Below are 17,507 nucleotides of genomic sequence, written 5' to 3'. Positions count from 1 at the left end.
TATTAACATTTCATTTAAAAAAATTTTAGCTGTGACCATACCATAGGTCTGTTATTTGGGGTTTAACTAATTCATGCACATCGTTTAAAATGTCAAATGGTACTAAAAAGCTACCAAAAATACAGTAATTCTCTACCCTGCAAACCACAAGAGCCAAAAACTGAAAATTTTTGGACTGCTCTGACATTTATAAATCTCCATCTCTCTAAATAATAAGTCATATTACTGTTTTCTGATTCCTTTTAATAATTTATTTTATTCAAGGTTGTTTTTTAAAGTTTATTTTTAATTGAAGGATAATTGCTTTATAATATTGGTTTCATTTCTTCTATACATCAACATGAATTGGCTTAATTCATATACATATGAATTTTGTACATATGTCCCCTCCCTTTTGAACTTCCCTCCCACTTCCCACCCTTTCCCACCCCTCTAGATTGTTACAGAGCCCTGGTTTGAGTTCTCTGAGTCATTATTTTTTTTAACTTTAAAAAATTGTATTTACTTATTTGGCAGTACTGGGTCTTCATTGCAGCACGCGGGAACTTTAGTTGAGGCATGCAGATTCTTAGTTGCAGCATGTGGGATCTCGTTCCCTGACCAGGGATTGAATCTGGGCCCCCGGCATTGGCCTTAGCCATTGGTCTTAGCCATTGGCCCACCAGAGAAGTCCCTCTGATTAATCTTAAGGCCTCTTAACCTCTGTCTGTGGCCCTCACTGGTGCCATCTGGACTGGTTGCCTGCTGTTCCTGGTGCTGAGCTATCATCCTTCATCATCTTGGAGATGCCCTCCTTGGTTAGAACACCTGTTTTCTGTATCCCCTGTTTTGTTCTTTCTTGGTTTACTCCTTTATTTGATCATTTCTGAGAAAGGGAATATGGGAGGTAAAAATATTGAGGCCTCATATGTTTGGATATATTTTAGTTCAAGAGAAGACTAATTTTTCCAGTGAATTTTGAATGCTTAGCTTCTAGCACCCAGCAGTGACTGTTGAGAAGTAAAAAATCTGTTTTTTTGATCCTTTGTGACCATTTCTTTCTTCTCTGGGATTAAAAAGAAATCTTCCTGCTTTTCAATGTCCTGAGATTTCACAATGATGTGTGTTGTTATAACTTTATATCCATTACAGTGGACACTTGCTTTCAACTTGGCACTTAACGGGTTTCCCTTCTGGGGAGTTTCCTCTCCTGTTTTCTCTGCTTTCTTTCAGGAATTGTATCATTTAAATGTTAGGTCTATGGGCTCCTCCTCTAATCTTACCTATTCCTCTTATCTTCTATATCTTTTCTTTGGTATATGCCTTCAAGTTTAATTTTTCTTGCCTTGTATGTAGCTTTTTGTTTCGGTGCTTGTGTGCTCTAGTTGCTTAGTCGAGTCTGATGCTTTGTGGCTCCATGAACTGTAGTTTGACAGTTTCCTCCGTCCATGGAATTCTCCAGGCGAGAATCCTGGAGTGGGCTGCCATTCTCGAGGGGATCTGCCCCACCCGGGGATCGAACCTGTGTCTCTTGCATCTTCTGCCTTGGCAGGCAGATTCTTTACAACTAGTGCTACCTTGTTTCTGGTAGTGTGTTACTAATTTCTAGGGGTAAATTTGTTGTCTTTTTAAAAATAGCATCCTGTATATATCTTCTTTTGTTTTTTAGAGGATATTAACGATAGTTCTTTTGAAGTTTTCTTCTTCCTTTATTGTCTGATTCTTCCTAGTTGATGTTTTTTGGTCTGTTTGTCCTGTACTCTTTTTTAAGAGTTGATGAAAGGAAGATCATTAGAAGTTCCAAGCCTATAGATTTGGGCTTCACAGTAGGGTGATCTGGCTGCCATTTGTTGGGAGACTTGCAGGGTTAGCATATTCATATATTTTTCTCTTGTATTCATCACTGTCAGAAAGAAATCCTCCAGTCTCCTGCTTAGAAGGTATAAAAGCCTTGTTGTTATTGTTAGGGAAGTCAGTAGGGGAAGATAAGTGAAAAGGTCCCAGTGTTAGCAATTTATGCTGCCAGAATTCTATTGTATAGATTGTTTGGTTCTTCGCTCTTTCCATTTTCTGGTTTCCTGGGGACTGCTAAGTCAGTTACCATTGGGCCATCTGCTTTCCAACTTCTGAAATATTTCACTTTTGACCTCTTTGTTCTTGTGGATTCTGGGTTTGTTTTTTTTTTTTTTTTAAACCCTTTACTATAATTTTAGTGAAGTTTTAGGTGGGATTAAAAGTAAATGAGTGTTTAATTTGCCATTATACCCAGAAATCAGGTATAGTTTAAAAGGAACATACCAGGTTACAAAAAAAAGAAAAAAAATAGAAGAAGAAGAAAGAAAGAAAAGAAGAGACCTTGGATTTTTATTAGAATTTTATTAACTTCAAACATTAATTCGAGAAACACTGAGATCTTTACCATAGTCAGTCTTTTATCCAAGAACACATTTATTCAAAAGGTCTTTTAGGCTTTTGGTTCACTTTTTGTTATTTCCTCACTTAGGTCCTGAACATTCCTTAGTAAGATTGTATTTTATAATTATTTTTGTCTGTATAGTTTTGAGTTCAAATACATGTAACTCTTTACTTATTTCTGCTTTCTTAATTGTTTCCATATCTCTTATTTATCTCTCCCCTCTGAAGCCTGGCTCTCTAGAACAAGCGATGTTAGATGCCTTGATGATGGATCGAGTTGATTTTGTGAAGCTCTTAATAGAGTATGGAGTGAACCTCCATCGCTTTCTTACCATCTCCCGACTGGAAGAGCTCTATAATACAGTGAGTACTGGAACAATTTATCAGTTGGTACCTTAAGATTACTTATTAATTAGACACACTTAGCTTCAACTGTATCTTGAATGTTCAAGTTTCCTTCAGTGCTTATGTACAAAGATGGCTTATAGAGACAGACTTTTCAATCAAAGAAGAAACATTCTTAGCAAATCCTAGGACCATTTCTGCATTTCCCACTTTAATTAATTATACAGAATAGAAGCATAAACTAATTTCAGAAATAGGATATAGTAAGACCATAATTAAAGCCAAAGATGGGAATAAGAACAAATCGCTTGTATTGAGTAATTAGAGCATTTCAATCTAGGGACACTGTTAAAAATTTTGTTCCTGCAATTTTCCTATGCAAACCTTTTATTGAAACTAGACTGGCTTACTCCTGGTAAAGCCGTGAGTTGCTCGAGTCAAGCACCCTTCCTGAGATGTTCTTCCTTGCCTTTGATCTTACCCTTTCTTTAAAGCTCTGTCTTCTTGATCACTCCGTAGAATTTTGATCTATAGATCTTCTTGATCACTCCATAGATCACTCCCAAATCACTTCATAATAATACAGATTATTTGCCATTGTTTTGAATATACTCTTCATAATATTGGTTATTTTTTTAGTGTAAGTACCACACTCTTATATTGGGTTGTAAAAATTCTGTAAAGAAAGTACTTATATTCTTTGTTGAATCCCTCAGTAACTTGAATGAATGTAGCCAGTGCTCAATCAGTATTTGTTGATGCAATGTAATTGTGTGATGGAATTTGTAGTTGTGTGATTTATAAATAATAAAAGATAGTTATAGATTTTACAAATTTGTTTCTGCCTCTTGCCACAAGGTTAATTAAGACTGTCCTTACTACCTAGATATATACATTGTGCACTTAAAAATATTTCAGTCTAATTACATCTTCTCTTGGGAAATAGCTTTCTTAGAATTAATTTGGCTTAAGCTTCATTACTAAAGATGCTGAAGAAAATTTTCAGTATTCTGGATTATTTATACATTCTGAAATAAAGGTTTTTTATTTCTCCCCAACACATGGTAATTAAAATTCTTCCTTTTGTTCTTTATTACAGAAACAAGGACCAACCAATATGCTCTTACATCATCTTGTCCAAGATGTAAAACAGGTAACCTAATTATGAAGGTGTACAAATTTCTTGTGTTGTTTTAGCTTTGTGGCGAAGTGTTACCAGATTTTGCTTTGTAAAAAATAGTATTGGATTTTCTAGTGAATTACCTGTCCTCTTTGACTCTGAACAGTTGTGACTCTGAACAGTTTTAACCAAATCACACTCACAGTTTTTCCCGTAATTTACTTTGTATTTTAAAAGATTTGACCCACCAAGTTAGTGGCATGAGTAAATAATTATTTCCTTTTTTAAAACATGAATTGTAGACATAGAAACTTCCAGGCAGAATTTCAGCTTAACGTGGTGTAACAGTATTGCCAATGATGATAATATCTGTTGAAAATGAAACTTTCTGGTTGTGTTATCTTTACTGAAGGACTGGCATGTGATTTCTGTTGTTTTTGTTCTTGTTTTGGCTATTATTGATAACTCAGGGTCTCTCGCTTCTTTTGTGAGTCTGTGTGTTGTTCTAGGGAACCAGGACCAATCCACTGGTCCCATCTTTCCTTATATTTTACTCATGCTCTTCTCAATTCACCTTGAGTTAAGTCAGACTTAACATCATCTCTGACCTCCCGATAGTTACTAAAACTTTCTGACTTTAACAGACTTTTTTTGCCTTAATTCTAAACTCTAATATATTGGTGGGGAGAGTGTGGGCTTTCTGATTATGTTGACTTGGTGAGAGAACCAGAGTGAAAGGACTGTGGAGGAAGATATTTAGTTGGCAAATCAGTAGTAAGCAAAAGTGTCCATGCTGATGTAAATTTAGTTTGCATTGATTTATGCTGGGTCAAAATAATTTTCCTTAGATTATTTCCTAAAACTCGAATTCTATCATAGTTTTCTTCTAAACTGAAGAAAAAGGAATGAAATAGTTAGATATGCTTTTAACTAGCAGAAAAATGAGAGCTATTTTTTGTGTTAAAAAATAAATTTTTTGAGCTAAAATTTGTGTTCCTTACAAAAGTAAATTATGAATGTGAAAAAGAAATTAAATCATTTATTTATACACATAACCTTATTTCTTATTCAAAGCTTTGGGAATGTTATTCACAGACTGTTCATTTCAAGGATCTTATTCAGCATTGTGTGCCTTTAAAAGTATGCTATGTATGCATGGCAGTTCAGAAGAGGCACTAAGGTGGGTTTTAAGGGATCAAAATAATTTTCATTTAGGCTAATACCATGTACTTGAAAATCTGCTGTTCAGGCCTCCTACTAACCATACCGTTTGTCTTGGCACAGCCTCGTGTTTTGATATTTCATTTTGTTTCACCATTTCCTGTTCCTTCTGTTTGTTCTACTTCCTTTCATTTTCTTGTTTTGTGTGTGATGTTATAGCCATTTCAAGAGAGGCTAATGATTTTAACCTAATGTTTATTTTGGATTCTCCAGTATCTTCTCTAGTGATTGTATTTCTGTTGTAGTAGTTCTGTCATTGCCAGTTAAAAAAAATCTTTTATGCTCTCTTTAAGTGTATTTTATTCTGAAAGTGTGTGTATGCATGAGAAAGAGAGGAAAAGAGAGTCAATGTGCTCTTTATAAGCAGACATTCTGTGTCTGTGAAACTAAAAACATATTAAGGCTAAGTAATTTTTCCCATTTGAACAAGCAGATTGTAACAGTAGCTAGTTGTATTAATTCATCAATTGATTTTGTTATTGTTTTGTTATTAGTGACATTCGGGGGCTCTCACTTCTTTTGTGAGTCTAAGCATTGTTCTAGGGCTAAAGAATATGTCTCCCTCTTTGGTTATGTTCTAGTTACATGACAAAAGAGAGACAAAGAGAACTGACAGTTATAATTTGTATGTGTTTTTGTTACAGCATACACTTCTCTCAGGCTATAAGATAACGCTGATTGACATCGGATTGGTAATAGAATACCTTATTGGTGGAGCATATCGCAGCAGCTACACTAGAAAAACTTTCAGAGCCCTCTACAACAACCTCTACAGAAAACATAAGGTAGCATAATTGAAAAGCACCCTTGTAGAACTGATGATTTCTAGGAGTTATACTTTTAGAAAAAATGGCTTGGGAAGTTTAGGTGGGAAGAGCTTTCCAAATGGACATTCTGTTTATTGATAGTTATTGAATATTTGCTACGTGTAAATTACTGTGCTAAATGCTGGCATGCTGGCCTGGATGGACATAAAGACCTGCAGTTTTAGAAACTCTTAGAGGAAACAGACATGAATAACTAGCCACAATACAAAACAGGATATAAAGTGTGCTGTATTGACATAGAAGTATGTGGTGAGAAAGTTTAGAGGGAGAGATGATCAGTTCTTTCCTTATCTTTCCTTTGAAAATACACAAGTGTAAAGCTTAATAGAATTGCATCTATAAACTCATACTAGTACATAGCCTGGAGATGACACTTGGAACATGTGTAGGGGTTATATTGGAAGATGTATGCAGAATGTACTATGTAAAAATATATACTATATATATTTTATTTTCCATCATAGTTTTTAAAGTCTGAAAGTGGAGGTGTTAGTTGCTCAGTCATGTCTGATTCTTTGTGACCCTGTGGACTGTAACCCACTAGACTCCTCTATCCATGGAATTCTCCAGGCAAGAATACTGGAGTGGGTTGCCATTTCCTTCTCCAGGGGAGCTTCCTGGATCTCCTGGGTCTCCTGCATTGCAGGCAGATTCTTTACCCTCTGAGCCACCAGGGAAGTGCCAAAATTAGAGTTGCTAGTTGTTGATTAGCAGAGAAAATATTGCTCATTTCTTGAAATTGCCTTTCCAGATTAGTAAACTGAAGAACTTAGTTCCTTTGTTAGTTAATAAGTAAATTTTAATTGTTCTATGCATTTGGAAGAAAGAAAAGTGTGCACTGAAAGAGAATGATTTAGATGGAGAAATTAGAGAACATCTCTCTGAGGAAACGACATTTCAGTTAAGAATAGTGGTAGATCTTGGGTAGGCAAGAATGGGAGGGAGGGCATGGACATGAGGGGACTAGTACACTCAGAAGTCTACAGATGAGAATTATTCTGGCTTGAAGAGCTTAGTTCTTATTAGGGGATAATGCAAGTGTTAGAAAAGATAGTTTGTGGCATTTTTGTTTGAAAGAAGAGCAGGAACAATACAAAGCATAGTGCTGTGGACACCAGGGTATGGTTTTTCAGTGACCAGGAGGCCTTGGTCGCTGGACAATGCCAGATGGTTGTGAGGGATGACACTGGAAAGATCACATGAAAAGTCTAGACTATCAAGCTACTTTTGACCTTTATTTAACCTAGATGTCCATCAACAGATGGATGGATAAGAAAGCTATGGTACATATACACAATGGAGTATTACTCAGCCATTAAAAAGAATACATTTGAATCAGTTCTAATGACGTGGATGAAACTGGAGCCTATTATACAGAGTGAAGTAAGCCAGAAAGAAAAACACCAATACAGTATACTAACGCATATATATGGAATTTAGAAAGATGCTAACAATAACCCTGTGTACGAGACAGCAAAAGAGACACTGATGTATAGAACAGTCTTATGGACTCTGTTGCAGAGGGAGAGGGTGGGAAGATTTGGGAGAATGGCATTGAAACATGTATAATATCATGTATGAACCGAGTTGCCAGTCCAGGTTCGATGCATGATACTGGATGCTTGGGGCTAGTGCACTGGGATGACCCATAGGGATGGTATGGGGAGGGAGGAGGGAGGAGGGTTCAGGATGGGGAACACATGTATACCTGTGGCAGATTCATTTTGATATTTGGCAAAACTAATACAATTTGTAAAGTTTAAAAATAAAATAAATTAATTAAAAAAAAAAAAAAAAAAGAATGAAGTAAAGTGAAAACCCAACTTGGCTCTAGGAGATGAGGAAGCAAAACAGAAAGAAACCCAGTTCTCCCAGAGAAAATGTCCTTTATTGGAATTTCACAGACATAAGGATAAACTTGAGGTATCAGCTCCTTCATTTAAACAACATAAGCCTTGCTATGAGGCTACCAGGGGCAGATATAGGACTGACTGTGATATTGGTGCAGTCCAGTGGGGAGCATGTTGGGCAAGTTCCTCTAATGCCCTTTCTAGAAATGGGTAGGAAATTGCCCATTTCTCTAATTATTTTCTAGTGAAGGAGTATAGAGTTTATTGTGTTTCCTAGTAAATTAGATGGTGGCGGTTACAAACTAGTGCCACTTGGGAAGCCTGAAAGCTTCATACTGACAAGCAACTAATTATGTTATTATTGGATCTAGCCACTGGAATTCCACTCCAGTAGTGATATTATGTAACACCTGGAGACGTTCCATAACTTTCTAACTTAAGCTTAACCTTGGAGCTGTTTGTGAATGGGAACTTTCTCCTATCAGACCTGTGAATCTTTATTGCCTGTTTTGAACTTGTTCCAGGTATAGAACATCTGTTGATTCTAATGGAATTTCCACATAGAGAAGGAATGCAGATATATAATAGGGAACAAAAAAGCATGTTCTTTAAGATGTTAGGAAATAAGAGTATGCTTAATAAGAAGGGGCCATGAGAGGCTCTTGTTGGATGAGTAATTAATTACTAACCTTGGATGAAAGACAGAACCATTGGATATTTGCTAGGATGCAATATTATATTTGGTTTCATTGTTGTCTAACAGCCTCTTGATGAAAGTGAAAGAGGAGAGTGAAAAAGTTGGCTTAAAGCTCAACATTCAGTAAACTAAGATCATGGCATCTGGTCCCATCACTTCATGGCAAATAGATGGGGAAACAGTGGAAACAGTGTCAGACTTTATTTTTCTGGGCTCTAAAATCACTGAAGATGGTGATTGCAGCCATGAAATTAAAAGACGCTTACTCCTTGGAAGGAAAGTTATGACCAACCTAGACAGCATATGAAAAAGCAGAGACATTACTTTGCCAACTGAGATCTGTCTAGTCGAGTCTATGGTTTTTCCAATGGTCATGTATAGATGTGAGAGTTGGACTATAAAGAAGGCTGAGTGCCGAAGAATTGATGCTTTTGAACTGTGGTGTTGGAGAAGACTCTTGAGAGTCCCTTGGACTGCAAGGAGATCCAACCAGTCCATTCTAAAGGAGATCAGTCCTGGCTGTTCATTGGAAGGACTGATGTTGAAGCTGAAACTCCAATACTTTGGCCACCTGATGCGAAGAGCTGACTCATTTGAAAAGACCCTGATGCTGGGAAAGATTGAGGGCAGGAGGAGAAGGGGATGACAGAGGATTTGATGGTTGGATGGCACCACCAACTCAATGGACATGGGTTTGGGTAAACTCCAGGAGTTGGTGATGGACAGGGAGGCCTGGCGTGCTGTGGTTCATGGGATTGCAAAGAGTTGGACACAACTGAGAGACTAAACTGAACTGAACTGAGAAACAAAAGGTTAATTGTTACCACTTTCATTGTTACCATAATCATCTTTTTCCCTTTTTGTTTGTTTTAAAAATAAAATAACACATGCCAGCAAGTGACCACTCTTGCTCAAAACCTGTCCCAGCCTGCTCTTCACCGAAGACGCTGCTCAGGAAATAGAAAGGAGTCTACAGAGAGCACCCTGCATTCCCAGTTCATTAGAACTGCCCAACCTTACAAAGTCAAGGTACCAATTACTTCTTTTAAATTTGAGAATAAAATTGTCCTTGAAGACTGAGATCCTTTCATCATTTTAAATTCAAGAATGGGGAATACAGATAGAGGGACCATTTATAGGAACTGTAAACAGATGGTACAAGTCTAAAACATGATAAAGCTATTCTCTAACAATGATGAGCAAATGCCCAGGATGGGGAACTAAATGATCTCCAGGGCTGGCACCTCAGGCTGCCTTCCTTGTTCCTACCTCTGCCACGTCCAGATGATGACTCAGGAAGGCAGTCCATGGAATGGTACTAAAAAATCACCATTAAACCTTCATCCTCCTTTTTCTAAGGCTAATTAGAGAGGTGACTGTTACCTTTTCCTTTGCTTTTCTCTTACATTGCCCTCTTGTATCTTCTTTTTTCCCCTTTGAAGTTTTTTTGAAATGAATTTTCGCTTAATGTATGGTAATGATAATGTATTTATGAATGTGTATATGTGTGTGAGCAGTGTTATGCCCCCTTCCCTGTACTACCTCAGTCCCACTTGCCTCTGGGCATGAATGCTTTTGTTCAAGAGTTTCCATAGAGTTTCCATAGAAATGGTTCTTATGTTGGCTGAAAGAGGCTTGCTTTTTACAGCTCTTAGAACAAAAAGTTATATCATAAAATTACTATTGGTCATAACCAATGAACACAAATTCCCTCTACTTATAGAAATAGAAGAAGCTTATTACAATTTTTTCTCTGATCTCCTTTAATTAAAAAAATAATTATTGAGTCTTATCATTTGCCAGGCATTATTTTGGGCTCTTGGTGGAATTTGAGATGCAGGTGGGCTGGAGAAGATATGTTAATGACTAAGAAATGGTCCTGCCCTCCCAAAGAAGTAACCTCAGTGCAGTGTGATGAGCATTGAACTAGAGATACATGCAGAGTGGCATAGAAGACTGTGGGGCTTTAGCGAATGGTTTTTGACATGAATTGTAAAGGGTGGGTTTAACCAGGTAGAAAATGGTATTTCATTATTACCTATTACCATCACTATGGAAATATGGCTAGAATAAAGGAGATCAGAATTAAAACCAATCTATTTGTAACAATGTTGGCAACACTAATGTCATTTTACTGAAAAGAAGACAGTGGATCTATTTGTAAGGTAAGGTTAGAGTTGTTTTTTTTTTTTTTTAAATAGTTCTCATTTGTCTTATATGTAATTTCAGCCCATTTCCTTGAGAAATTGAAAACTGTTGTATAGTTAGTGACTTTTCTAAAGGTATAGAGCTTTAGGTTCTCTTAAGTTGTTTTATATTGTGTTAAGCTGTGTTAAGTTTTAAGCTGTGTTAACTTAAGTGGACTTAAGGTATCTTAGCCTAGGGACCCTGAAACTATTAGATACAACAAGAAATAGATTAATAAAAGGCCAAAGTTTTGGTTTCTGATTTATAAAGTTCTTTTATTATTTCCATCCTTTTTCAGTGATTTTTAAAATATTTATAAGATTCTCAGTGTCTTTTGTCAGGTAGAACATCATGCATCCGAGTATTTGGACACCCATTCCTATTTTATAGGACTTCCCTGATGGCTCAGTGGTAAAGAATCCACCTGCCAATGCAGGAGACCTGGGTTCCATTCCTGGGTCAGGAAGATCCCCTGGAGAAGGAAATGGCAACCAACTCCAGTATTCTTGCCTGGGAAATCCCATGGACAGAAGAACCTGGCTTGCTATAGTTCATAGGGTCACAAAAGCTATAAAGTTCTGTTATTATTTCCATCCTTTTTCAGTGATTTAAAAAATATTTCTGAGATACTCAATGTCTTTTGTCAGGTAGAACATCATCCATCTGAGTATTTGGACACCCATTCCTATTTTATATTCTAACAGGAAAAGTCTGCAGCCCTTCATAAATCAAGGAAGAAGTCAAAAGAAGAACAAAATATATCAGATGACCCTGATTCTACTGGCTTTATTTATCCTTATAATGACCTGCTGGTGTGGGCTGTGCTAATGAAAAGGCAGAAGATGGCCATGTTCTTCTGGCAGCATGGTGAGGAGGCCACGGTCAAGGCAGTGATCGCTTGTATCCTCTACCGAGCAATGGCCCGGGAAGCCAAGGAGAGCAACATGGTCGATGATGCCTCTGAAGAACTGAAAAATTACTCAAAGTAGGAGTTCTCCCTTCACCTCACACTTAACATTGACACTTTAGAAACATTTATCTTCCACACCCTAGAACTTATAAGAGGAGTGGACTTACAGCGGTGCATTTCATGGACTCTTCCTTAGATAAGAGTCTTAAAATATTTTAAGGACTAAAGGAAAGAGAGGTGGCCCTTAGTTCAGGAGACTTGGGTTCTTATCCTGGGGCCAGCTCTTTACTAATGGTCAAATGACTTGCCAAGACTGTGGGACTTTAATTTCTTTTTTTTTATTAAAAAATTTTTTTTTGGCCTCAGCACATGGCATGTAGGATCTTAGTTCCTCAACCAGGAACAGAAACTGTGCCTCCTGCAGTGAAAGTTTGGATTCTTAACCACTGGACCGCCAGGGAAGTCCTGGGACTTTAAACTATAAAATGTTCAATGAATGATTTTGGAACTCCCTCCTGACTATCAAACTCTTTGATACTAAGTTATATTAAAAATTGTTGTTTAAGTACCTCTCAGGCAGGAAAACAGGTAAATATATTATGTATTAAGTGCCAGAGAATGATGATGGAAAATAGAAAGTTGGGAATTTTTTTTTTTTATTTACTAATGCATGATGGTAGTAGGGAGAGAAGAGAAGCCAAAGTTAGTTAAAATTTTATAATTTTTATTTATTTTTTTATTTTTTAATTAATTTTATTTTATTTTTAAACTTTACAAATTGTATTAGTTTTGCCAAATATCCAAATGAATCCACCACAGGTATACATGTGTTCCCCATCCTGAACCCTCCTCCCTCCTCCCTCCCCATACCCTCCCTCTGGGTCGTCCCAGTGCACTAGCCCCAAGCGTCCAGTATCGTGCATCGAATCTGGACTGGCAACTCGTTTCATACATGATATTATACATGTTTCAATGACATTCTCCCAAATCTCCCAACCCTCTCCCTCTCCCACAGAGTCCATAAGACTGATCTATACATCAGTGTCTCTTTTGCTGTCTCATACACAGGGTTATTGTTACTATCTTTCTAAATTCCATATATATGCGTTAGTATACTGTATTGGTGTTTTTCTTTCTGGCTTACTTCACTCTGTATAATAGGCTCCAGTTTCATCCACCTCATTAGAACTGATTCAAATGTATTCTTTTTAATTGCTGAGTAATACTCCATTGTGTATATGTACCACAGCTTTCTTATCCATTCATCTGCTGATGGACATCTAGGTTGCTTCCACGTCCTGGCTATTATAAACAGTGCTGCGATGAACATTGGGGTACACGTGTCTTTATTTTAAAAAATTTCAGAGAATGACAGTGTCTACTTTTTAGAGAAAACAACCTCCCAGAAGATCACCTGGGGATGTCTCCAGGTCTGGCTTCTTACTTAAGTTATCTGTGTATTTTGTAAAATCTTAAAAAAAAAATATAAGAGTGAGGGGTTTCCACAGTTTTTCCTTATATGCTAGTTTGATTTTGAATAGTCTTTTCTGGCAAAAATTCTTCATTAGGACCTATCAGGGAGCCCTACATAGCTTGTTTTGTGGTGTGGAGTCACTTCTCCTCAGGAATAGCTCAGGGACTGTCGTTGGAAACCCACTAGTTCTGTTCCTTCAAGAAAGGGAGAACAATCCATTTTCTGAGCAGCAGTCCCTTTTAAAGTAGCTTCTGCCTTTTACTGTCCCCTCTTTTCTCTTGGTCTTTTCTGAGTCCCATATGTAACCTTTTGGATGTTTCTAGGACTCTGGCCTGCCTTTATATTTGCCGCTCACCACTGTGTCATTGCAGACAGTTTGGCCAGCTTGCCCTGGATGTGTTGGAGAAGGCATTCAAACAGAATGAAAGAATGGCCATGAAACTGCTGACCTACGAACTCAAGAACTGGAGCAACTCTACCTGTTTGAAGCTGGCTGTTTCTGGAGGGTTGAGGCCCTTTGTTTCACACACTTGTACCCAAATGCTACTAACTGATATGTGGATGGGGCGTCTGAAAATGAGGAAAAACTCTTGGTTAAAGGTATATCTACTTGCTTTATAGAGTTTAATGTTATTAATAGTTTAGTCTGGAGGTCTGTACTTTTTTCATTTGTCACTTGTTCCAGAAGAGTACTTTCAGGAAAACCAATTATTAATACTGTTTTTGATTCTCACAGATGAGCAGAGATCTTCACAGTGAAACCTCTGACAACTACTTTATTTCCCACTCCTATGGTTTCTTTTTAAAAATGGGCATAATTGTGCCAGCTCAGTCCATTGCAAAGGCATACTCATGAGAAAGTGGCTAGAAGTTAAAAGCATGTACAGACATAAGTAAGATTTCATTATTAGTAGTCACCACTGTCCCTGATAATTATAATAGAAATAAATGAGACTTTTTACTGAGAATTTTCTTAGCTTAAGGATGCTAACCCATGATAAACTAAATAAAATTAGCAGTTGGTTGTGCTCATCTAATGTAATGTTTCAGGAAATAAATGGCTGTTTTATAAAGCTGCCCTCAAACACATTTGTTCACACCACTATATCCAAATTTTTGTATTCCATTATAGTTTAGCCTTATCTTTCATCTTGAATTAGAAATTAGAAACCCTTATTCCTGAAAACGTAATAACTTTCTGCTCTTTGTATACTTTATTTTTTATATCAACAAAGAGACTTAAGTGAAGTAAGACTAGATGTTTTGCCCCCATACATGGTGAGCTTACAAGACTGAATTAGCTACTTAAAATCTCTGACTTGCAGTAAACCATATTGCTCTCTATGCCTGGATCCTAATTTATCAGTGCTTGGCTTGTAAGTTTTGGGAACACTTCCATAAATAATTGTAAAATGACTAGTTCCAAGTGGATGAGGACTGGAGGAAGACTTTATGGAGTTTTATGTGGAAAGGAAAGCTCATGTAAGTGCTTTTAGGGAATAGACTCCAAACCCTTCCTTGGAAATGGGATGTTGATATCATTGAACACTGTTTCACAAGCTGATGGTTCTGCAGTGGTCAATGGCAACAGAATGTGGAGCTTTTTAGGAAGTAGATTAGGAATTAATTAGTGCAATATTATCATTGTGTTTGATAACTATGATGTTTCCAGACCTAGAAGATTGCATGTTTTTTGGGTTCAACATCTGAAAAGAAAACAAACACACAAACAAACCAATCCCTGCCAGAACTGGGACAAGTCCAGAGAACTTCCACAGGACATCAGGCTTTAAAACAAAACAACAAAAAGTCATTTCAGCATGAAAAAAAAAAGAAAGAAAGAAATTGACAAGAGCATGGCTTTAGTTTATTTAATCATGAATGGTATAGAGTCAGGGTAATCTTATTTTCATTCACTGAATCCTAGAATACTGGAGCTTAATTTTAGCTCAAAAGAGATAATGTTCACCAAGATGATTCTCACAGAATTGAGTAAATCCAAGCTCTTTACCCTGAAAGGCCATACAAGTTGAATAGACCATAAATAAATTCAAGAATGATAGCAATAGAGTGAAGGATGTCTAGAGTTATACATTCTGTAGGTTTTGCTGGCAGAGAAAATATATGTGTGATGGGAGATAGATGTAAACAGAGGGACTTGGTATGGTTTTACATTATTGATTTATAATATAAATAAATTTTAGAGTGTTTTATGTGATAATAACTACTTAGTGGCTTTAAAGAATTATTCAAGCATTATGCTCATTGAAAAAGAAGACATCTCAGTGTCCTGCCGCTAGTTTTCTTTTTTTAATTAGAGGATAATTGCTTTACAATGTTGTGGTAGTCTCTGCCACACATTAATGCGAGTCCCCTCCCTCTTAAACCTCCCCACCCCGCCCACCATTCCACGTCTCTGGGTCATCCCAGAGAGCCGGGTTGGGCTCCCTATGATACACAGCCGCTTCCTGCTAGGTGTTGTTTAGTCGCTAAGTCGTGACTCTTACAACCCCATGGACCGCAGCCCGCTTGTCCTTGGGATTTCCAGGCAAGAATGGGTTGCTATTTCCTTCTCTAGCGGATCTTTTCGATTCAGGGTTTGAACCCAAGTCTGCTGCATTGCAGGCGGATTCTTTACTGTCTGAGCCACCAGGGACAGAGTGCTCCAAATTCAAGTTTGCTTTTTGGAACTATCTGAATTTTTTTTTTTTTTATATATTTTTAATCTACAGTTAGTTGCATCTGTGGATGCAAAGCCCACATATATGATGGGCTGGCTGAATTCCACCGTTAGGTTGTTCCACATCAGCTATCCTTCTATAGATGGACTTTTATGCTCAGTTTCTTAGTTGGACATTTAGGTTGACACTAATTTTTTTGCCATTACAGATAGCCCTTCAATGAACATCCCTATACATATGCTTGGATTCATGAGTATTTCTGAGGGAGACACTTCTGGTATTGGAATTCTTAAGTCAGAAAATGTATACAGTCAGGGTATCCACTTAACTGGGGACGGATCTGACATTTCCTATACACCCAAATCTTGACTTTATTTGGATCATATGTGTGTCTTGTATAACCCTCACTACCTGCTTTGTTCTCCTCTTTTGAAGATCATCATCAGTATTCTTTTCCCACCTGCCATTTTGACACTGGAGTTTAAAAGCAAAGCAGAAATGTCACATGTCCCACAGTCCCAGGACTTTACGTGGTATAATGGTGACCAGAACACCAGTACTCTCAAAGAAAATTCTTGTCAGGTTAGTACGATATCATGGTGAACTGAGTTTTTGTGACCTGGACTGCACACAAACGCAGACGCATAGCTTACTTATTAACAAACTATTTAACAATCTTAATCATATTATAGTATGGTCAGGTATACTATGTATGATAGTTCTGATTAACCTCCGTATATGATTAAGCAAAATATCCTATTTCTGCCAAAATCAAAGACTGTATTATATCTAGGAAGCTGCTTAATATTTTATTTTCCTTTATGACTAGTGGAACAAATAGACTTATTGTTTCTTGAAAGCTATAATAAGGGATGTCTCGTAGCCTTCAAAATATTTTATAAAATGCTGATTTAGAATTTGTGCTGATCTTCACTGTTTCATGCCACAGTTTTTTCACTTGTCATATCCAGTGAGTTTGGATGGTTTTACTTGAGTTCCCAAATGTGTACTCTTTCATGGGTAACTTGAGCTGGTTCTCTTGCAACCCATCTTTGCTGAAGAGCCTCCAATATGCTGTCTGCACATCCATTTTTTAAATTTTGTGTTTCAACTTGGATCATTGCTGATGAAGTTGCCATTTACTATCAGGTGTTCAGTTCAGTTTAGTCACTCAGTTGTGTCCGACTGTGACCCCTGGCGGACTGCAGCACGCCAGACCTCCATGTCCATCACCAACTCTGGGAGTTTACTCAAACTCATGTCCATTGAGTCGGTGATGCCATCCAACCATCTTATCCTCTGTCGTCCCCTTCTCCTCCTGCCTTCAATCTTTCCCAGCATCAGAGTCTTTTCAAATGAGTCAGTTCTTCGCATCAGGTGCCTAAAATATTAGAATTTCAGCTTCAGTTTCCAATGAATATTCAGGACTGATTTCCTTTAGGATGGACTGGTTGGATCTCTTTGCTGTCCAAGGGACGCTCAAGAGTCTTCTCCAACACCACAGTTCAAAAGCATCAATTCTTCAGTGCTCAGCTTTCTTTATAGTCCAACTCTCATATCCATATATGACTACTGGAAAAACCATACCTTTGACTAGACGGACTATGAAGTGTAGTGAACATCTTTTCTGGTACTTAATACTTCAGTGAGGCATCTTTAGCTAGTGTCTTGTCTGACGGGCTTTTGTACTTATGAGGTATTTGTTATAATGTTGAAAACGTCTTTGATAAATGTTAAATGAAAAATAATTAATTATAGTTTGTACGGATGGCATCTGTTGTGATTGATTGAGCATCCATTC

At 37.3% G+C, this 17,507-nt stretch overlaps 1 protein-coding gene across 3 annotated transcripts in view; it reads left to right on the top strand.

Moving 5' to 3' along the window:
* The window catches only part of TRPM6 (transient receptor potential cation channel subfamily M member 6), a 197,506-nt gene that overhangs the window by 86,919 nt on the left and 93,080 nt on the right, over positions 1–17,507 (top strand). For all 3 annotated transcript variants that reach the window (XM_059889458.1, XM_059889457.1, XM_024996176.2), the window contains exons 12-18: positions 2,623–2,757; positions 3,839–3,892; positions 5,725–5,865; positions 9,349–9,483; positions 11,346–11,626; positions 13,397–13,625; positions 16,142–16,288. In XM_059889458.1, coding sequence (XP_059745441.1) covers positions 2,623–2,757; positions 3,839–3,892; positions 5,725–5,865; positions 9,349–9,483; positions 11,346–11,626; positions 13,397–13,625; positions 16,142–16,288 — 1,122 coding nt within the window. The remainder of the gene's footprint in view (positions 1–2,622; positions 2,758–3,838; positions 3,893–5,724; positions 5,866–9,348; positions 9,484–11,345; positions 11,627–13,396; positions 13,626–16,141; positions 16,289–17,507) is intronic.

This window comes from Bos taurus, chromosome 8, assembly GCF_002263795.3.
Source record: "Bos taurus isolate L1 Dominette 01449 registration number 42190680 breed Hereford chromosome 8, ARS-UCD2.0, whole genome shotgun sequence".
NCBI lineage: Eukaryota > Metazoa > Chordata > Mammalia > Artiodactyla > Bovidae > Bos > Bos taurus.
This window is presented reverse-complemented; position numbering and strand designations above follow the sequence as displayed.